General features: G+C 41.8%; 3 protein-coding genes across 5 annotated transcripts; 1 reads left to right on the top strand and 2 right to left on the bottom strand.

The window, feature by feature from the left end:
- Positions 1-2958: 2958 nt before the first annotated feature.
- On the bottom strand, positions 2959-11063 carry cntf (ciliary neurotrophic factor). The gene is made up of 3 exons (XM_088302132.1): positions 9989-11063; positions 7953-8267; positions 2959-7109 (listed from the first exon to the last, which is right to left on the bottom strand). The coding sequence occupies exons 1-3, from the start codon at positions 10106-10108 to the stop codon at positions 6951-6953; spliced, it is 594 nt and encodes a 197-aa protein (XP_088158258.1). The 5' UTR covers positions 10109-11063; the 3' UTR covers positions 2959-6950.
- Positions 10000-12709, top strand: LOC148332365 (uncharacterized). Of its 2 annotated transcripts, none has more exons than XM_088302131.1 (3): positions 10000-10841; positions 11346-11430; positions 11592-12709. In XM_088302131.1, exons 2-3 carry the CDS (start codon positions 11348-11350, stop codon positions 12232-12234), a joined length of 726 nt encoding a protein of 241 aa, XP_088158257.1. In that variant the 5' UTR covers positions 10000-10841; positions 11346-11347; the 3' UTR covers positions 12235-12709. The 2 variants fall into 2 exon arrangements, with proteins under 2 accessions (XP_088158257.1, XP_088158256.1); XM_088302130.1 differs by lacking the exon at positions 10000-10841 and adding an exon at positions 10880-10933.
- On the bottom strand, positions 12326-20452 carry zfp91 (ZFP91 zinc finger protein, atypical E3 ubiquitin ligase). 2 transcript variants are annotated; one of them, XM_088302129.1, is made up of 13 exons: positions 20255-20452; positions 19563-19990; positions 17904-17944; positions 17402-17518; positions 17129-17168; positions 16921-17040; positions 16733-16831; positions 16459-16641; positions 16326-16376; positions 16096-16174; positions 14282-14396; positions 14118-14217; positions 12326-14032 (listed from the first exon to the last, which is right to left on the bottom strand). In XM_088302129.1, exons 2-13 carry the CDS (start codon positions 19964-19966, stop codon positions 13087-13089), a joined length of 2295 nt encoding a protein of 764 aa, XP_088158255.1. In that variant the 5' UTR covers positions 19967-19990; positions 20255-20452; the 3' UTR covers positions 12326-13086. The 2 variants fall into 2 exon arrangements, with proteins under 2 accessions (XP_088158255.1, XP_088158254.1); XM_088302128.1 differs by having other exon boundaries at positions 19563-20452.
- Positions 20453-22252: the final 1800 nt, after the last annotated feature.

Raw genomic sequence — 22252 nt, 5'->3', positions numbered from 1 at the left:
GAGACTTTCTCTCACTTTTGCCGTTCTTTTCTGTTTGAGGCCAACAGACGGCAGTGTCACACAGCCAGGTTAACCTTGCTCATAGCCAATACACAGATCTTAAATTATTAAATACAGATGAAAATAAATGTAATGTAAATAAATAAAAAAACTACAAAATTCTCACTTTTTTTGTCAAAATATATATATATATATATATATATATATATATATATATATATATATATACAGATGAGGAGGGAATGCATCACATTCTGTCATTTTATGAACTAAAGTAAAATGAGTATATCAGAAGATACGAACTACTCATTTGCAAGAAAGATCAAGCTGGAAATATCCCATCAATACAGAAATAAACCAGAGGGATTTTGTGATAACGTTTTATTGAGTGATGAAATCGAGATCTTAAGTGATGGAAAGGCTAAAATCATGAGAAGGAAAGGAAGTGACAATGCTCCCCAACATACAACCTCTTGAAACTCAGTCTATAGAGACATATTGGGCTCAATTTTGGCACACAAAACATCTGTTGCAAAGCGCGAATGCAGATGGATTCAAATTTTCCAATCTGCGCAAGTCTCGCTGCGTACGTTTGCCAAGCTGGGCGGGCCGGCACAGCAGAAGGGCTGGCACAAAGTTGATTGAAACCTTGCGCCTGTTCAGAACACGTCTGACTGTTGCAGGGTAGACAGCTTGTCTAACAGTGGTCATCAATACCTCGGAATAATTCAATTATATTTTGTAAATCATCTCGCTTGATCACAACTATGGGTGGGGACACGAACGATCTGAGTTTGGGGGAGGGGTGTTCAAGTGCTCTATTCACTGTGCGGATGTACTTCAGCCATGTCAATACTCTAGTGCGCGACTATTTCTAGGGAATTTTTATTTCTCGGGCATGAAAGGGGCCATTTTGATTGCCCGTCTTTGAAGTTGGCTGCGACAACTCCCACAGTGGCACAGCCCTCCCTCTCACAGCTCCGCCACCTTAAATGCAAAATGAACAAAATTGAGTCTATCTCGCCTCTGCACACATTTATATTGCGTGCTGTACATGATTTATAGAATAGAGCCCATCGTCTGCCAATTTCCACCCGGCATGGAGAGCTTTCGTGTTGTAACAAGACAATGACCCAAAATTACAACAGCAAAGGAGTTCCGCAGGGGTGATAAGTGGAAGTTTTAGACTATCCAAGTCAGTCACCGGACTTAAATACTATGGAGCATGCATTTAATTTACTGAAGACTGAAAGGTGCAACTTTCCAAAGCAAACAACTAAAAGAGGTTGTGTACAGGATTGTAAGAATTTTATTAAAAAATGCGTTCTTTGCTACAAAAACTATATGTGTTTATTTATACTGTATATCAGATGCACAAATACCTTGAAATAAAAATGGCCTTACTCTTACAACAATAGTGGAGAGGAGTTCAACACAAACACACACACGCACACACTTGCACATATTTACACACAAACACACGCATACACACACAAGCACACCCCTACACACACGTTCATGCACATGCGCACATACACGCGACAAACACAATTTGCAATGTTGACAATCACAATCAAACAATCACAACCACGTGCAAGTTGGTGCACAATTGCAACACGGTCTCACTAACTGCACGCACTCACAACCACACTAACACACGCAGTTCCAATAAAGGACACACACTCACCAGCACACCCCCACTCTCACGAAAACACACACGCACACACAGCATTCATTTCCCTTTCATTCAGGACAGGCACATATTGTGCTGCTGTAACACACCGTGCGCGCGCGCACGCACACGCGCACACACGCGCGCACACTATTTGTCGCGCTTGCTCCCAGTTCCCCCCGCACACACGCACACGCACACACACGAGCACACACGCACGCACGCACACACCCCTCCCCCTATCTCTGTCAGGCACACGTACAAACTCACACACGCACACGTGCACACTCCCTCCTACGCAAGCAAGCATACGCGCACACGTTCACGCACACACACACACACTCTCTGTCATACACGTGCACGCACACGGACACACAAAAACATATGCACCCTTCCCCCACTCTCTCACAGGCACACACACACACGCGTATATGTCCTCACTTTTTTCTTCACTAGCTCATTCTATTTCCCTCACTCTCCCTCTCTCTCTCTCTCTCTCTCTCGCACACACACGCACACACACACCTGCACGCATTCACAGGCACGAGCACTCACACACGCGCACATACATGCACAGTATCCTGCTTGCTCTCCCCCCTCCTCCGTCTGTCTGTCTGTCTGCGTGCCTGTCTGTCTCTCACACATGCGCAAGCACACACTCACACACACTTCCCTGCCCTCGCTCCCCTTCTCTTTTTTCCGTCTCTCTATCTAACACACATACACCCACAGCAACAGCACACACCGACATGCGCAGAAGCACAAAAACACACGCACACTCACACACATTCTCTTTCAGTCTTCTACTCTCTTACCCAGAACACACACACATGAACTGCACACGCACGCACACACGCACACTACACACACTTCCCCCTCTTCCACAGTCATGGTGATTGCCACTCCTTTCCTAACAACCAGACACAACTGAAAAGATGCAAGTACACGCACGCACACACGCACGCACACACATGATTGTGGTTCTTGTGTTGGTGAGGAAGTCAAACATTACATCAAGCTCAACTTCAGAATAAAGTCTTTTTAAACTCCAAACTGTCTTTTCCTTCGTCAAGTCAGTCAGAGATGGTCTAGCCACAAATTATCACTGAAAGACGACTCAAACATACAGACATCTGCATTCTTGTATTTGGCCAAAGCAGCATTGAATTATTGATATTCCATGTTGAAACAAAAATGAAAATGCTATTGTCCTAACACCCAACACAGAGCTATACAGCCACACCCACACACACTTACACAAAAATATATGAGTCCACTCAAATAAATCATAGGGATCAATTTATTTCAACCCATACAAATCCAATCAACGATAAATACAATTTCAAACAATATCAAACATTTGTATTCAAAGTATAATCTGTGATCTACACTCTGTGCAAAAGTCTTGGGTCAGTCTTGGTTTGTTTTGGCAGCAATGACCAATTAGAATGTCAGTCGTGCACTACTTGACTTTTGGGTTCAGTGACCTCAGTCATAACCCCAAACAATTATATCTCAAATAATTTCTTCTCATTTTAAAACTCGAATCCAAACTTCTTAAAAAAAAAAGAAAAAAAACCCTAAAAATTATTCAATTCAATTTTTTTTACTAAAAAGGGGGGTGGAAAAAAATGATGCCCCCAACCCAAAAATATATATTTTTTTTAAATTTCAATAGAAAAATCAGCAAATATGCAACTCTCAAATCACGAGTATGCGTGCGCCAACTGTATATAGAAATACACAATAATGACATAATTAAAAAAAAAAAATTAAAGCGAACCCCCTTGTTCTGCCTCATTTTTGGCACAACGGATGACGCCACACTATTTAGTCTGCGTGTAAATTTGACTGAAAAATACAAACGGGAAGTATTTCAGGTCAGCCTAGTTTTCGCTAAAGATTATTGAACGTAACATCCTCTATCCTGCTTTTTACGCCAACAGAAAGCAAGGCCTGTACGTTCATTTTATAATGTACATCGTTAGGCATAATTATTGATTTATGTTGTGAAATGTAGTTAAGTTTGTGAGTTTGGAAAAAAAACTGGATTTGTTGCCTGAAAAACACAAAGGAATCAGTACACGAGCCTCTGTAACACTGATTGGACAATATTTCTGCAATTCATTACTCTTGGTCTCGCAACTCTGTTTGCATTATTTTAAAACCACATTTAAAGATATTTAAAAAATGTAATAAAAAGGGGAATTTCTGTCTAGCGTGGTTGTTCTGGAACGTAATCCCTGCGTTGGAGGGTGGGTTACTGTAAAAAGGTTTTGTCACATTGTAACATTTGAATAGCCATACAATTCGGAATTGTATTATTTTACATTTTTAAATGGACAGGGGAATTTAATGATCAATAATTAGATCATTTTGTTGACAATCAATTTGCTATCTTAAAAACAGTCAATAACTAATACTAACTTTTTTTTCTAAATATTAGAGACATTTCTCAGTATAATATGTGCACTTACATGGACATTTCTCAATAAAAACATAAAAATGCCATATCTTTGTGAAGGCATTTTTGCCACATCTTTTTGAATAGCACTGGTGAGAAAAATTCGTTCCATACAATAAGAAAAGGTCAACAAGCAGTGTACTAAACTACAATCAGAAAATAAACACACAACAGTAACAGTGCACCAAGAAATCAAGAAAAGACAAACATACGTCAAATATAAAATTTTCTTATTATAGTCTAGTCAGCAGAGCAGACAAAGCTACAATACGACCAAAGTCGAACAACTTGGCCATGCCGATACTTGGGCTCTCAGGCTGCATACCTGTCTGAGTCGCACAGCTTCTAAGTTCTACCAAGTTATTACTTTCCGGTGGTATTAGTCACCCCCAAGAGAGAATAATTCAAACTTTTGGGTCGGTGTAGTTCTAAGGCTGTAAATCCTTACCTCTTTGGTCGTTTTCTATTATATAAAAATCGAAATAAAAATAAAAAATAAATCAAATATGAATCTGGCTATAATAATATTTTTATTTTGCCACTTCTCAACATCATATATGAGTATGCCTCTATCATGACCCAAAATTGCTATTAAGGTGGCAATAAAGATGATACAGTACATTTGGTCGCTAAGAGTCTGAGGCATAAGTGAATTTATCTTATGGAGGGAGGGGTAATTTATCTGCACTTGAATCTCCACGTTTCTCAATGTTTACATTACACTTGTATTTAGGGTTGTTCTTGCGCTACAAATTATTTTTGCACATCACTGGTGCAGGTTTATTAAAAACAAAAATATTAACCACACATGTTTACAGTAAATACAATTCACGGATAGATGGTCTATTTTCCATCATGTTTAGTAGGCTTAGATGGATGATTCCCCAAAGGCATGCGGACTTCCTCTAGTGGTGCGCGAGGAGAAAAAAAATACAAATTATTCATGTTACAGTAGTTTGAAGTTGTTTTTGTCCCACACTGTTTATATGTTTATTTGTTTATATGTACAAATTGTGTGTGACTCATCTTAGTTGAATCATCAGTACTCATTTTTATTTTCTTATATTCAAGTGCAGTGTTAATGTGTTCAAACTATAATGTTACAGTGCCGTAAAATACTATGAAATTTATTTTTTAAGAATAATTAAAAAAAAAAAAAAAACACGACCCAAGATAACAATGTTTCGTCACATGGAATGTAAATCAACCCCAGTGCATTCGTATATTTTTTGGTTTTAATAATTTATTACACATAAATTTAGCTAAGCCGAGTCAATAATCAACGTTATTTTGAGAAATAGAGGGCCCCTAACTCAAATTTAATTTAAGGCAAGATGGGGGCGTGGGATGCCTTTGATTTGTAATTATCTCCTAGCGTGAGCTCAACGAATCACAAACGATTCCATGTAATGCCAACAAGTAAACACTAGAGTGCGCTGTTTCCCCGATTCCCCCAGTGCTCCTTTTTATGTCGTCCCAAGATGCTTATGTCTTTGGAATGATTTGTAGCCAGTGTTCAACACCAGTTGCAACACAGCCCTGTCAAAACTTGCAGTATTTCTTCTTGAAATGTGTCCCTTGACACATAAAGCAAGAAAGCATGAAAGAAAGAATAATCTCCATCTCAGTATATTTTCACTAGCTTTTCAACCTGATACCTTAATATGAATTTATGTTTCCAGGACAGTTCAGTACGCCAAGATACAGTTCCGCTTAACTCCTGATCAGGCTTGCTTTTTATACGACAGTGCATTTAGGCCGAGGGATGGGCAAAATCTTGTGGTCAAGGGCCATACTTCGATTTTATTAATTTTTTTTCCCACGGACTCGATGGCCAGGGCAACCTACCTCTCTCAAGATGAGGTTAAAAAAAGTTAAACATGTAAAAAAAACACGTATTTACATTTTAATATAATTGTTCTCCCTTTTAATTCCAATTAATCGAGCACTTAACATGGGCTAATAATGTGTACAGTATACTGCGTGTCATCCATCGGGCCACTTTCTATACAGCTGAACCTGATTAGGGAGGTAGGTATATCATTTATTATAATTCAATGAATCCATTATTTTATTTGATTAATGAATGCAAAATAAATTAAATGTCAAATAAATACATTTCAACCATCCCATTTTAGAGAGAAAAACAGCTATCAGGGCTCGTGATAATGGAAATGTTGGATGGGCTGGATTAAAAAAATGGAGCGAGGCGTATGTGGCCCATAGTTTACCCACCCCTGGTATAGATGTTAGCTTCGCAGAGAGCGTGACATCATAGCAGCGAGAGCGTGAAAATAAAAAAGAGAGAAAAAAACAACACTGTACAGTGTGGTGTACCTGTAAACAAGATCCATCCATCCATTTTATATTATGCGAGCTGACTTCGGCTACCGGCAAAGGGTCACCCCTGAAGTCTTAGTCAATCAATCGCAAGAATCATACAGAAAAACAACCATTCAGACTCATATTTACACCTGTGGATAATTTAGAGTCTTCAATGAACCAATCAGGCATGTTTGTGAAAAGTGGGAGAAGTTGAAGTGGGAAAAACCACACGAACAAATTTCGACCACGTAAAAGCCACATAGGAAAAAACAAACTGAGATTTGATCCCTTAACCTCAGAACAGTGAGGCAGACGTGCTAACCACTCCAATATAAACCACGCACCTGTATTTGATTTAAATGTCTTGTAACCCTTTTAAAATAAAACATGTAACAGCATTTTATATCGAAATGAACTGAACCACAGCGTTTGTTTCTGTCCATTTACCTGCATGTAACCACTCTCCTCTCGCACTTCTTCTATGCTACCTCATCTACGAGAGCTTCTGGTACTCCTACGGCGAGTGTTCCTCACTCGCTCTTTGGGGAGCGCCTGCAAGATGGTGACGGCCATCTTGGCCCAGTAGTCCACTTCTGTGAAGACGCGGAACACCCACAGCTTCAGCTCAAAAAGGGTCAGGTTGTCCGGCTAGGGATGAGAAGGCGTCAGCGCTTCAACTCTTCACAATCATACAAATTACTGTACTTAAGTCAATTTTCCGTACTTAAGTCAATTTTTCGGGTATCTGTACTTTACTTGAGTATTTATTTTTCAGACAGCTTTTACTCTTTACTTTTAAAAAACATACTTTCTACTTCTTACATTGTCAAAATAAGCTTGCTGCTTTTTCAACCTCCACGGATGATGTCATGGCGTGAAATAAAACCGATAAATAGAGAGACAGTTAACCATTGTTCAGATATTGATAGAGGGAGCGCTTGGGGGGGGCTCAGAAAAACAGGGACAGCAGTGACGTGGAGAAACATGAAGCAGGACACATTAATGATTCACAAATAATAAATAATTACTCAAGTAACATTTACTAGCAATTATCTATTAAATATTTATTTGAATGTTACTCTCTCGTCATTATTTTCTACCAATAACAAAGAAAATGGGTTTGATCCTCAGCCCTTGTGACGATGTTGAAGAAGAGGAGATGGGGTTACGGCACTATACAAGTGAAAGCCCATCTACCATATTCTTAGTTGTCTGCAGAAAATCCAACTGAAGAGAGAGTAAAATTCATTGAAATATTTAATAGATAACTGCTAGGAACCTGAGTACAAAAATAATTAACTGAGTAATTATTTTTTAATGAACTAATATATGCAAGTAAAATTTAATGAAATAAAATGTACTAAAGAACTCTCCTTGTACTGTAATCTACTTAGAATTTGAGTGAAAAAAAAGTTGTTGTTTTTTTCAAAGTAAATGTCACTGCAAATTTCTTTCAATGTACATTTTGTCAGGATTACCATTGGGGCCTACCTCCGTGCTGTCACTGAAACTCGGGGTCACCACCGCCGGGCCGTCCACAGCTTTGACAAGTTCCCCAGTGGTGTTTATGAGAAACGAGAGCCGCTCCTTCACCATTTTCCTCAGAGTCTCGTACTCCCCGATCCCACTGCCCATCTCCTCATCCTCCTTGGCGATGGCTCTCTCCATCAGGCTTCGGCACTGGAGCAGGGCCGCATGCAAGCGCCACAGCTTGTCCGGGGTGCCCAGCTGGGAGGAAGGAGGAGGGACGGACACCAAACGACTGTCTCCCGCTATGGCATCAGCGGTGAGGCTCTCCCGCTTGCTCTATATAGGGAACAATTTCACACAAAGGGGAAATAAAAACAAATACAAGTTTTCAAGTCAGTTGTATCTATAGTCTATACGCTCTAGAAATGTGACTAGTCATTTGCAATCGGCTAACTATTATTTTTCATAATTTTACATTTTATTCTAAAAATAACAGATAACGGCAGAAAATAAATAATAAGGGTCAGTGGCTAGCTGAAGAAGAGCGGACAAAGTTATGTGCAACAAACTGCTCCCATGCTTACCAAGCTACGTGGGTGAGAGGGGATGAGGGAATGAATTGGCAAGGAACCAAGGAGGATTTAATTTATAAAGTTGAAAAAAATGAGTGTGTGGATGACAGATGAAAGCTTCATGCCCAGGCATTGGTGAACTTTTATTTGGGGGCCACGCCCACATTAGTTAACGCTTCATGTCCGGTTCACAAAAAACTCTATCTCTTTGTAACAGGCGTCCTGGTCATGGCTCCTTCCAGCAACTTACACTTACACTTCAAATATGGCAGTTCATGTTCACCCAAATTTGAAAAATAGAGACTAGTAGCATAAGAGGGCGCTAGTTTACCTTCCAAATACTGCTGAGCATGCCATTTAGGGAAGCCTTGCAATATACTTTATATATTAACTACTGACTATTCACAGGTGCATCTCAAAATATCTTATTATCGTGAAAAAAATCTTTTACTTACATACTTTTGTAAGCAATAAAATACTATACATTTTGAACTCTTCAAATTTATTCAAGTCCACCATTTAAATAAAACTCTCACTCCAGAGCATTGGCGTACAGTATTTATGTCCTACAGTATGAGTATGCTCCCTTTGATCAAAGGGCCATTGATTTGCTTTCCCATTATTGGCATATGATTTATAAATATGCCCTACAGGCCCTAACAATGGTTGGATGATGGGAAAAAAATTAATAATGATAATAAAGTATTTTGCACCCACGTGGGCAATGCCTGCAAATGGAAGTACTCTAAATAAATGATCTATGCCATCTTTTTGTGAGACCTGATAAATTAAAGCGTATAGGGTTACTAATTTAGTTCACATTTATTGTGCTTGGCACATAAGTGAAAATTAGCATTATCCAAATGATCGTGATCTACTCTAACTATCGCCATCCTTTAATCTCCTATGCTGCTTGTTATCCTCATTAGGGTCACCGAGTGCAGCTGACTTTGGTTGAGAAGGGGAAAACCTGTTTGGATGCCAGTCGATCACAGGGCACATAAAAACCAAACATTCGCAAGTACAGTACGGAAAGTTTGGTGTTTGATGAGCCTAACATGCATATTTTAGAATGCATAAGGAAGCCCAAAGAAAACCCACGCAAGCGCGCGGATAACATAGAAACTTCATCCAGGAAGACCAGAACCAAAATTTGAACCTGAACCTGAAACTTTGAGGCAGATGCGCTGACTACTAATCCCCTTTTCTAGCTGTATTTAGTAAAAATATTAAGGATTAATTGATTTTACCAGCAGTGACCCTGCTGAAGCAACAAGAAAAACGTCAACTAAGCACCTGACCACTAGGGAATCCAAGCGTACTTAACAATCAACAGTATTTATTCATTTATTTGTGCGTTCTTTTAAGAGTTCTCTCTCTCACTCTCTCACACAAACTTTCTGTCACTTTCTCTCTCTCTCACTCACTCACTCACTCACTCATACCCCCCCCCACACACACAGTGGAAAGTATGGAAAAACTCACATAAAATTCCAGTAAGTTGGAGATTTCTAGCAGCAAAAGTTCGGCTATAGCAGCCGCTCGGGCCGCCGTTGTCCTGCCTTGATCGGGCGGCCCGGTAACGCCGCTCCTCCGGTCTGCCATCCGACCTCTGGAAAGCCTCAGGAGACTCAAGTGCTCGATCCCACCACGAGGAACGGCTGAATGACGCCCGGATCACCCCGGCAACGAATTCCCGGTCATTCCCGAACGACTTGAGCCTTGCTCGAAACTTGTATATTTCGGGGCGAGCAACACGTTTCCGACTCCTTCACTCGGTTCCGCTGAAGGATTTACGGCTCACTCTCCGCCCATTCCCCCAGGAACTATAGCTGATGCCAGCACCGAGGAATTTGGAAGGACGAGCGGGGGCGGAGAACGGAGCTGGACGGGAAGACGCCGCTCGTTCCACAAAGCTTTTATTTATAAACTCATAGGCTTGGTTGATTTACCGGTGCTGACGAGGGCTGTTCAAACGGTCTAAATAAAAGTGCGGTGTTGCGGTGGAGAGCGTCGTTGTTTGTTACGACGAGTGTTTAATAGTTACATTCAAGATAATAAAACACAAATCGAAATTGTGGAAACCGAGTACAATAATGCTAGTTAACATACGTCTTATTAATACGATACTTTTTTAATTTCATTCTTTAGATTAATCATCTGTGTGCAAGTGGGAGCCACCCCCCAGAAAATATTGAAACAATGTCGATTAATTTCGATTATTCGTTTTTAAAGTGAACCTCAACTTGTGTTACATTTTGTCACCATATACGTTAAGTGTAATGATTCAAGGCTGTTTTTCAGAAGTAATTACCTCAATTGAGCTGTAATGAATCAGGTGAGGGTGGCACGTTGGCCTCACAATGCAGTGGTAGTTAATGGCCCACAGGCTATCGATTTCCCACCTCCGGTGTAATGTAGTTTGTGAGAGTAAGAATGCGTAAACGTCATTTTAGAAGCTCGTTTATCATCGTACTTGTATTTACGGCATAGAAGTAGCACATTCGGTTAATGTGACAGAGTACGTTAGGTTCCTTCACAACAATACGAAACAAAACTCCGTTGTAAACCGAAGAGCCCCTCTGCAGAAGTTTTTGTGTTGCGACATGAGTAGCAATACCAGTCTAGGGCTGCAGGTGTCAGTCAAGGCCCCTTGAATGTAAACAGCGTTAGAACAAGAAATTAGCAGCTAACGTCTTAGCATGTCCCATTGAATGAGGAAACGGTCACAAATGTTTATACCTTATTGTTTGCCATTTACTGCTTGGTTCTGTAATATCAAATGTATTTAAGTCGATATTAATAGGTCGCGCTGCGTCTAACATATAGTTCGTTGGTTTAGACATGAACGCTCTTGTTGGGTACAGCGGGTCATCTGAGTCTGACAGTGATGGAGACTCTGAGAATGTAAACAGCGATCGTGGAGGGTAAGTTAAGTATGTACCATTGCATGGATGTTTTCTTTTATATATTTTGATGGCTGGATAGCTTATGATTGCATTCAAACGACATACGAGCACACTACCTCTGATTCTGGACCACTTCACTTAGTGTGTCTTTTCTTCTCTGCACCTTTCTGACCATATAGCACGAGAATAGAAGACGTTGATGGGGCCCCACCGGACAAGAAGACCCGTAACTTCTTGCTGGAGACTGGTTCTGCCACCAGTGAGTCTGACGAATCTGACCACGTTGAGCCGGAGCCTTACAAGTCAGTACACTTCAGTAGAAGCCAGTCCAGCGTGATTTCTTCCTCCTCCTCGACCAGCCCTCAGAAACTGCCCCCTCCCAGTCTGCATGGCTGCTCAGAAAGCAGCGTGTTCGACAACCCATTCAAAGCTCAGGTTGAGAAAAAGCTGAGTGCACTGCAGAAACATGTCCCCCTCACAATGCAGGCCAAGCCCTCTCAGATTGGCGGCAAGAAGATGTGCGTCTCCTACAGGAAAAGTGGAAGATGTAGGTTTGGGATCAAGTGTAAGTTTGCGCACGACAGTGATCTCCAGACTGCAGTTATTCCCAATGACCCTCATGCAAGTTTGAGTGATGAGGGGGAATTTGGGTCACGCACGGGTAGCACCCAGAAGCCCCCAAAAGAGGCAGAGCAGGATGAGTCCGAAGGCCAGCGGGTGAAGAAGCGCCGGGTTGGTGTGAGCGACACGCTGATCCCGCCTAAGAAAGCCATGAAGCAGTACAACATGATGAGAAGCCAAGAACGCCACAATATGTACTGATGTAAACATTAGGTGTGACACTGTAAAGATGGCTGGTAAAAAGTGGCTTTCTAACCCCTATTTCTCATCTGGAGCACCGATAAACAACAAGTTTGTTGTTAAGACATTTATTTACATACTATGAATGAAGAATTGGCATATCTGCTCCAAAAGCTCACAAAGCCTGCAGCACGTTTTCCCTCAAAGCCCAAACTATAAACAATTATGTGTACAGGTTATCTCTTCAGCTGAACGCCACAAACGATGGACAAAATCATTTACGGGTACTTACTGAGTACAAGAACAGTCAATTTTCATGTTATATAAATTGACATTCTGTTTTTAATCCTGATAGTAGACTTTGTTATCGACAGAACAAGATGTTTAAGAATTAACAGTTCAGCTGTTAGCTGAACAGTTCATCTTAAACACAAATAAATGTCAATAGTCTTTATATATAATGTGGACTTAATAAATAAACAAATGGCTTAATTAACACATATTCAAACCTGTTTGATTGCTAGATTATGTTTTAAGTGTAATTCAATTTTCAATCTTACATATGAGAGGACGCATACTGGACATTGTATGTTGTGATGTCAATTACTTAAAATAATGTCCTCATAGTGCTTATTAATAGTAATAACAATACACAATCAATCAGCATACTCACATAAAAAGCTAATGACGTTTACAGGAATACTATGTACAAAGTTACGCACGCACATATGAGTCCCTGATAAGCTATTCTAAAAAAAAACGCAAACAAATACGACTATGAGTGATCCTACATTAACCTTTTAACTTTGCATTGCAGTATTATTGTAGGTGACATCATGTGGCTTCTGTAGTCTTAAGTGCAGCCTTCTCATTTCAAATGATGATCCGCTGTATGTCTCCTACAGTGCTGTTGGACAGGACATCCCCTTGGTCCATTTGCTCCCAGGCGACGCCGCTCGCCCCCACCCCTTCTGTTGAATGGAAGGAGTTTGCTGGTGGAGAGGAGGCTCCCAGCGCAGGATTGTTCCTGTTGGACGCCTCCTGGGGCTGGGATGGAGACATGAGTGTGGGGCCAGTGGTGGTCGTCTGCAGGGTGGTAAACTGTTGAGAGGTGGCGAGGATTGGGATCTGCTGCATGGGAGTCTGGGATTGGCTGACTGGCTGGAAGGTCATTTGTACGATTTGCCCTTGGCTCTGTTGCTGGGAGGAGTAGGGCTGAAGAGGCTGTAGCTGGGCTTGAGCTTGGGGTTGGGGCTGAGCCACCACCGACGGGGAGTGCAGGGCAAGTTGCGGGGGCTGTTGAACAAACTGGACGGGCATCTGGAGCTGGAGTTGAGTCTGCTGCTGATGGTCGGCAGGTGACGGGGGGTCGATAGGGGAAAGGGCTATTGTCACTGGCACCTGCATGGCGTGGAGGGCCTGCTCTTGTCCCAGGAGAACCACCTGGTGACTGACTTGCGGGGTCACGTGACCTACCGGGGCGACCTGAGCCACTGGAGACCCGACATGTCTTTCCTGGTTTAGTGGCTGAACCTGCCCCTCCTGGCCGCCGCCTCCCACCTCTGCTTGCACGGGGTTGACTGGCAGCTCGAGCATGGACACGGGGGTCGTGATGAGCGCACCGGCGTTGGCTGCGAGCGCCTCGGCTATGAGTACCTCTGGGTGACTCTTGGCTTTATGAGCCACCACACAGTCCTTCTTCTCAAACTTCTTGCCACAAATGGAGCAGGAAAACTGATAGCTGGCATCGGCGTCATGCTTCTTCATGTGCCAGTTAAGGGATGCCTTCTGGCGACAGGTGAAGCCACAGATCTCACATCTGTTAGCACAAGAATATTCCAGTTACTACATTTCAGGAATGTGGTGATGTTATTAACGTCTGCGCAAATCATGGAGGCACTAACTGGAGGGGCTTCTCTCCTGTGTGGATCATGCGATGCACAGCCAGATTGTGGGAACTCTTGAAGGCACGAGCACAGAACTCACAGATGTAGTCTCTCTGGTCTAAAAATTACAAACAAACATGAATTGCAAGACCCAAGTGTACATTTGACATCCAATTGAGTACCTGTATGGTGTTTGGCATGACGAAGTAGCTGCTTCTGAAGTCGGAAAAGTCTCCCACAAGAAGGATGAGGGCAAACATACTTCTTTTTGAGCAAGTGCTGGTATTTGATATGGTGCTGGTGTGGGGGGGAAAACAAACAAACAAACAGTTGAAATGGGACGCTGATTAGCTTCTCCACGTTTACACCAACATAGGGGACCCTCGGTTTACGATGGGAGTTCCGTTCCTACAGCAGCAACATAATCTGTATTTGGATAAATCTCAATGGAACACAGTCATCGCCACTAACTTGTACCGAGGCAGTAATGAAGTCATTTTTATCGTAAATATTTGTATGGAAAACACTTGTAGGTCATAAACTGAAACAGTCACGTGTGAAAAAACAAAAACACTCGGTACAGCCCTAAGTGAGCATGACCACGTCGTCTTACGCCACTGTGCAAACTACTTCATTGTACATCATTCATGATCTCGTAACTTTATTCAGTCAATAAAAAATACATTTAGTCAAACATGGCGTGAATTTGGACTGTGTGATACGGCCAAAATGTAAAATCTCTAAATTTGCCAGATGTATGGGTTCGGTGAAAACTTAAGTTTTTCTAAAATGATGTGGAAAGTGTATTTTTTTTTTTTTTAAATTATAACTCAATGACAGCCATCTTCTTTAATAAAGCAGTAATAAATTGAAAATAATAAAAATTTTCATTGTACGACAACTGTGCTTTAAAGATAAATTAAAAAAATTATGCTACAACAGAAGTGTTCATTTTTTACATGCGTCTTAACCGCATCAACCGGTTTGTTGTGTGGCTTGAAAAAAAAAAAAGTGAACCCCCTCACCCCGGCACATGACAATGGTTGTTAATGCATTGATGCATTACATGGCCAACAATATGAATTATGCCAGCCTGGATCACGTTTTTGAGGCTCCCCATACAATATGTCGCATTGTATGACTTTTTTTAATAATTCACAAAAAGATGGTGGCCATCAATGAAGACAAGCGACGGAAATAGGACGTGGGCGATAATCAGGAGCAAAGTGTGGAATTATTGAAAGGCGAGTCTCACTCCCATTGGCGTGGCGAGGCGCCGAGCTGCTTATACATTTTTACAACTAGATCTGCTATTTTATTCATTGGTAATTTTTAAATGATATATATGTTTTAAAACACACTCTCTGTGTACTGTCTGTATATACATGAGAGTAAACACTGAAGTAGACTTCTTGTGTGTTGCTTAGGGAACATAACGTGTGTCCCTCCACAAGATCGTCATTGGCTGGTTTTAAGTGTGGATCAACGGCAAACATGAAAGGAGGAATGTCGTTGGTTGAACTAAGCTTTACATGCAACACACGCGTGGCAAGGTCACGTGACCAATATCATCCTCATATCGATAATTAACACAGCGAATGTTCATATCTCGATTTTGATATGATAGAGATACATCGCTCAATCGTCGCCATCGTCATGGTCTCTACGGAAACCAGAGACGTATTTCATCTCGGAGCACACAGCCAAAAATTACAGAATGCACACGACAGATCTCTGTCACTCAACAGAGGAGAGAGAGCGAGGGGAGGGAGACAGAGAAATCAAAACCTCACCCTTGATATACAACGCTACAGCAACAACACTGCAATTTTGCTTTCACCCACTAAGCAGATGGAGGAAACATCATTTTCCAGGACATTTGACTTTTTTTCCTCATTTTTCATGATGTTTTCCACGACTGGAAAAGTGGTCAATCATTTTCCAGCTTTTCCAGGACACGTTGAAATCCCGAAGAAAGGCATTAAATTGCATTTACCTGCAGGTAGCGCGGGTGAGCCAGGACAGTGCCACATCCTTCAATTTCACATCGGACATACTGCACTGGGGGCTTCTTTCTGGATGGGAAACATTATCAATGTCATCAGGACCAGGCACACTCAAAGCTTACTCCAAGTATTAAATGATATGCACATATGAAGTGAAATTAATGCAGGGGATGCCTTGCCTTAAGAGCGCAACCTTTGTAACGACGGTACTTTACCATACCTTCTTTTTGGCAGCCGTGGCGTTTTATCATCTTTTTTCCGTCGGCCCCTCCTAAATTGACATAGAACAAACTTTAGAACGCACATTTCTAAGACTGAATGCAATTTAACAAGCGAGTTTGTCTGCATCTTACTTCCTCGGCCCGTCGGGGTCATCTGCCAATTCTTCTTCAAGCTTCACTTCCATCTCTGCGTTCTCTAAGTTGTCTGAGCCCTCCATTTTTATCTCTTCTACCTCCTCTTTCTTGGGAGCTTTCTCTTTTTCTTTCTTGTCCTTCTGTTTCAGAGGAATCCGGCGCTTTGGCTTGGGTGCATCCCTGAAACAAATAACACACGCATGTTGTTGGACAAAGTCACAGCTGAATATATACGGTAAATATATCTGTTGCAGCATATTAAAGCACATACACAAATCTTTCCGCCTTGGGGTCGTAGCTCTGATCATTTAAATCGTCTCTAAAGGGAAGATCTTCATCACTGCTTATAACCTCTTCCTTGTCTGCTTCACTAAACAAAACAAAAACAAGCATCATTATAAGGAAAGTAATATTAAGCTTTCTGTAATAAGCAAAGAGATGCACTCGAGTCTAGTTTACCCCTGAGGCTGTGATGATGAAGCTGCGTTCGAGTCATTTGTGCTACCCTGAAATTGAGGGTCCCCCTTCTCCACAAACTGACTGCCAACACCTTCACTTTTCTCGTCTTTTCCGTTTTTACTAAGAAGGAAAACACAACTCAAGCTCTGCACAATTCTGATTGAGTCACTGTAAATCTGAACTAATTTAAGGAGCAAAATAAACTTACATGTCATACTTTTCTTTAACGTTCGCCTCTCCCGACGCGGCTAAGAAACAAGAAGAGAAGGCAGCGTAAATACAACTTCCAGGCCAACCCAAATCCACTATCTTTAATAAACACAAATTCTTCGCCCAGTGCATTTTATTATTTTCCAGTGATGAATCCGTTTGTTGAGTCTGTTAACACCCGTTTTATATCTGGAGCAGCAGTCAGCTTAAGGTTCCAGTTTCACGGCCATAAACGCACTCTGTTATTACTTGCTTTCAACAGGTTGCTCACCAGCTTGATTCTCGATTCCGAGCTCAGTTTTGCACGCTGGCTTGCCGGAGCAGCGGACGGACCTGCCAGATGGAGGCTTGGCTCGACTCTGAGCTGGAGAGAGCCTGGAGAGAGGAGCTGGGGGCGGAGGAGGAGGAATCATTGAACATTATTATTTTGCCTGTTATGTCACTGTTTGACATATATTGTACATGAACAAATTTGGGATTTTCGACTTGTGGCCTGAGGGCAATACTTTGCCGAGGTTTGGCTTACGCCAGGGGTCTCTAAGTCTGGTTTTGTGAGCACCTATCCAATCTGTTTTGTGTTACTCTGTTGCAACACCAACAACCGGATTCAAATGATCAGCATCATTGCCGATCAGATTATAGTGCATTTTAAATGAATCCCAAAATTCCACCTGAGATTTCAATATCCCTAACTTGTTGTGAATAGTGTCCAACAAAATGAAAACATCTGGCTGGTGTCACATGAATGAAAAGGCTTAAAATAATCCAATTACCTTCAGCATTAGTGGTGGGGTTCTTGGGTTCCTCGGCAGAGCTACAGAGAGGAGAAGATGCTGTTATTCATCAAATTGGGTGAACTCAAAATTTCTAAGTAATGAACGGACAACTGACAGGAAATTAGCTTTGACTTCAGGAGTGATAATACGCCAAATAAAGAAGATTCAGATGCAAATGCTGTGGGAAACATATACACAGAAGTAACATAACACTACACAAAGGCAAATTTTTTTTCACCCCCTCAAAAAAAAAACTAGCTCTATGAATGGAGCTCAATCGCAACGTTCTTCTTATCTCATTGCAAGTGAGTACTTTTACAAAGCATGACAGCACACTGCCTAAGAGGCCAGCACATGCGCGAACAACTGGTATTTTTTTTTTGTTTTGTCTAATTTATTTTCTTGTTGTCCTTTCCTAGTTTTTTCCTCAAAATTTAAGGACATTTTTTGTTATACCAACATACATTTCCACATGGCATGGCACAAAACACAATACCCGAGGTGCCAAGTTAGTCACAAGTCCCAAGACTTGTGAAAATAACATATGCTACAAAAAAATGTGATGAAGAGATAAGTGTGCCTGTCAAACACACTCGCTACTAAAGATCCATACGTTTGCTCGCAAAGTACGCCAACCTCACCACATCGACATTCTCTGCAGCATTGAGCACCACATCATCGCAGCAAGCCCCCCAGTCAATGCTCATGCTTCATGCCTTGACTCAGCCAAGCCTACTCTTGCCAAGGAGGAGTTTGCCACCATGAAACGGAGCCACGGATCGGCATTCTGCGATGCTTGAACAGTTTGTGGACCCCCCTTGCACATGATGATAAAGGCTGAAGGCCACCTGAACAACACCACGACCCCGATCAATATCCCCTCTCGCACATTCAGGACTTCTCCGCCCACCTTGCGGGGACCACCATCTTTTCCAAGGTGGATTTGGTGTGCCGTTACCATCAGGTAGCAGTACACTTGCAGTATGTGCTCGAGACTGTTATCACCACACCTTTTAGCTTTTTCAAATTCTTGCGGCTGTATTTCAACTTCAACGGGCCAACGCACAAGTTCCAGCACCTAATGGAATCCATACTGCGTGACACACTGTTCTGTTTGTCGACTAGGATGACATCTTGGTGGCCTGCACCGATGCAGAGGAACACCTGGTGCACATCCACCTGCAGGTTTTCTTGGCACGTTTTATGATTATCAGTTCAATGGTGCACATTTACTAAAAAATAGATAATGCATCTCAAGAGGATATCCTTTAACGCAACAAACATTCGCTATAGTTAATTCTTGGCTTGTGTGGTAAGCCTCAAGGAAGAAACCTGTACCTTTAAAGGAGGGGAGGGAGTTCACATGTTTCTGGGTTCAAAAGAATTACAGACATGTAAGGATGAAAGAGTGTCACTTGCTGCTTCCTATGTAACTAAACAATCAGTTTGATGTGGCGTAAATGGGACACAACTCTGCTTCGTCTCCCAGTCTCATGATTTATCGCATCTCCGCAGTGTCTTAATAAACCAGGTAAGTTCCGCCCCATGCAGAGAAGGAGACGCGCTATACTGAAGGCACGTTGTTGACGTTAACGTGTCACTAGGTACGTTTGTAATTTCCCCCATGTCCTGATTAATAGTGGTGCTCCAACTTACTCAATGACTTGCGTGCTGTCACCTGCGACGCCATCACCAGCTTCCACAGACCCCGAAGAGTCACCGTTTTTCCTCCGACGGGAGTTGCAAACTTTCCTCCTCTTAGTAGCCGCGGCGTCGGCGCTGTCCTCCTCCTCGTCCTCTTCACTTTTGTTGTCCTTCAGCCAAGCCGGGACAGTCCTAGTGGAGCGGTCCCGTAAAACCCTCCCGGAGCCCTGCGTAGCTCCGTTGACGGCCGCCTGTGAAGCAGGGTCGCCGGATCTCGTACGGGTGGCTCCCCGCTCTCTGAGCCCTCGCCGCGGGGTGACGGCCGCACCGGGAGTCGGGGTCTGCTCTGCGGCCTTGTGCTCCTCCAGCTCTTTGCCTTCATTTACATCCTCATTTCGGTCGCTGGTCGCTTCCATCACCGAGAACGCACTCCAGCCCGTCTTCAGTTCCGTAGAAAGACCAGATGGTTTACTTGTAAAACGAGGAATAGCGAACATCTAGTATACAGACATTTTGATGTCGCGAGGCCTTTATCCGACTGTGGGGCATTTTCTGTGAATGCGCCAGGTTCGTCGCAAATTATACACATCGATTTATTGATTACAGAATGAAAACTTTTCTTAATTATCTATTCAGAAATAACCCGATATAACCTTAAAGAAGCAGCCGCCGTTTTCGCGTTCTTAAAGCTATAGTAAACCTACTTATTCGAGCGGTCTCTGAGCGCAACCATTTTGTGCGCTTTGTTGCGTCTCCTTTAAGCCAAACACAAACTGAGGGGGAACGTTCAGGAGAGCCACTGCGCTTTGGCAGCTCTACACATCACCTGGATTCTATTGCTCTGTTTAACATCAGCTCATAATCTGATGCGTCAATTGTAGATCTACGAAAAACACCAGCAGCCGTGAAGGCCGTAGAGCATTGTGGGAATTTGAGTTCAAATTGTGGCGACAGTATTTCATTCTCCCCAGCTTTTTAAAGGGCTTTAGGACTTGGTGTTGCAATTATTCTTCCACTCTTTATATAAATTATATATCGAATAACAATGTATGTTATCAATACTGGCCTGAGACGTGGTAGATAAAACACATCTGTTTATACATTGTCAGTGCCCAATATATACTATATACTTATCTATAAATTGCTATGTTTCGTCCCGCAATATTGTGTTGAATTCACCTTTAAAATACTATTTTTCCCTCAAAACGTTCGACCGTGGACCCAAAATGGCTGACGATGACAACCTGCACCAATATTGCGCCTATCCAAATAGCATCGTCTACAGTATTGACTAATAGCCACTAGATGGCGCTACATACTAAAAATTCCATCTGTTGACATGACCTTCAACCACCCATCCATTCATCCATTAGCTTTTCTGCTTGTCCTCACCAAGTCAAAGTTAAATGCCCCTGTGTAAGTAAAAGTACGTATACCTGTGCAAACAAAAAAGAACTTTTGTAAAAATAAGAAGTAATTATCAACTCTGGCACATACATAAATGAAAAACAAAACCCCCAAAAAAGTACAGATTCTGAAATTTATTAAAGTTGTTATTTTGACTCTTGGCATGTCAGGGGTTTATCACAACGAGTTACTCACATGATTTGTTTGGAGCACCTTTTAAGCTATTGATTCTACCTTACACGACCCCCAATTTCGTATCTGGGCTTGGGACCGGTATTGGGTCACTGACCGGGAATCAAACATGTGCTGTCTCTATTAAAGGCGGCAAGATGTACCACAATGTTGATAACTGTTTACAAATGAAGAGAGGACAAGTAAAATGTCATATAGCAAATAATACTTAAGTACAGTAAAAGTGTTTGTACTTTGATACTTTCTACTGCTGTCCAACAGTTTGGAAAATTAAGTTGGTAAATATGTCGTATTATGATTATTATTATATATCATGTTCCTGTCTTGAGAATTAATAATCAGCGTGTTTTCTTGTGGCTTCCCATGTTAACCCAAGACTGTAGTGTCAGCTGACAGGTGGTGACAATGTTAAAGAACTCCATGCCCTCTTGCACTTTTTGTTTTGCATTATTTGCTTTAGTTCTGTTCTCAAATCTTCCCTGCACCCTTTAGTGTGTGCTGTGCAGCATGTTTCTAGAGCAAAGTTGACCCACAGCAATGGAGTTTATGAAACATAATAGTTGATGTACAAAGCCAAGGATGTGTGTCCATTCACCAAGGTTGGTGCCAAAGTCCTCTTGCTTGCAAAACATTTATGGCCGCCTCTTCCCCTGGCTTAATTTTTTTTTTTAATTTGCAGAATCACATTAAAATTTAAAGCGTGGCCGTCATAGATAACAATTTCTTCCCTACAGCTTTTGGGGGGAATTGTGGCCCCAATTAAAGGGTACAAGAGGGAGTCGTAAATCAACAGTCTTCCAACGGAATGGACAAAAATGGTGCAACCTTTCATTTCAATGCTTCTAAAAGTGTACAATTGTGAATTTGAATTTTGAACATTTTATGGAAAAAAAAGTAAAACAAAAGTAAAAGTCTGTGAGTAAAAAAAAGTAACTGCAATTGTGTTTTTCTTTCCCAGTATCTGATGTCAATGCAACATGAATATGACATCAAAATCATTCAACTGATGTCATATTGACCTTGAATTGACATCAGAAGTCCACTGTGTATTCTTTGGCGAAAGAAGTCTGATTATAGACCATATACCAAGAAATGACACTGTG

This window comes from Idiotropiscis lumnitzeri, chromosome 8, assembly GCF_059441095.1.
Source record: "Idiotropiscis lumnitzeri isolate Australia: NSW breed Sydney's pygmy pipehorse chromosome 8, RoL_Ilum_1.0, whole genome shotgun sequence".
Classification (NCBI taxonomy): Eukaryota; Metazoa; Chordata; class Actinopteri; order Syngnathiformes; family Syngnathidae; genus Idiotropiscis; species Idiotropiscis lumnitzeri.
Note: the sequence above shows the minus strand (reverse complement) of the source record. Positions and strands in the feature narration are given on the sequence as shown.

What these genes read in the sequence shown, in the direction of transcription:
- cntf (XM_088302132.1), bottom strand. Translation starts at nt 10,108, where the DNA reads ATGGCAGACCGGAGGAGCGGCGTTACCGGGCCGCCCGATCAAGGCAGG. An exon ending in CCAACTTACTGGAATTTTAT is followed by an intron (nt 8,268 to 9,988) that starts GTGAGTTTTTCC and finishes TTCCCTATATAG; the next exon opens with AGCAAGCGGGAGAGCCTCAC. An exon ending in GTTTCAGTGACAGCACGGAG is followed by an intron (nt 7,110 to 7,952) that starts GTAGGCCCCAAT and finishes TCTCATCCCTAG; the next exon opens with CCGGACAACCTGACCCTTTT.
- zfp91 (XM_088302128.1), bottom strand. Translation starts at nt 20,047, where the DNA reads ATGTTCGCTATTCCTCGTTTTACAAGTAAACCATCTGGTCTTTCTACG. An exon ending in GACAGCACGCAAGTCATTGA is followed by an intron (nt 17,945 to 19,562) that starts GTAAGTTGGAGC and finishes TCCTCTCTGTAG; the next exon opens with CTCTGCCGAGGAACCCAAGA. An exon ending in CGGAATCGAGAATCAAGCTG is followed by an intron (nt 17,169 to 17,401) that starts GTGAGCAACCTG and finishes CTTGTTTCTTAG; the next exon opens with CCGCGTCGGGAGAGGCGAAC.
- LOC148332365 (XM_088302130.1), top strand. Translation starts at nt 10,882, where the DNA reads ATGGCCCACAGGCTATCGATTTCCCACCTCCGGTGTAATGTAGTTTGT. An exon ending in GTGTAATGTAGTTTGTGAGA is followed by an intron (nt 10,934 to 11,345) that starts GTAAGAATGCGT and finishes TCGTTGGTTTAG; the next exon opens with ACATGAACGCTCTTGTTGGG. An exon ending in GTAAACAGCGATCGTGGAGG is followed by an intron (nt 11,431 to 11,591) that starts GTAAGTTAAGTA and finishes CTGACCATATAG; the next exon opens with CACGAGAATAGAAGACGTTG.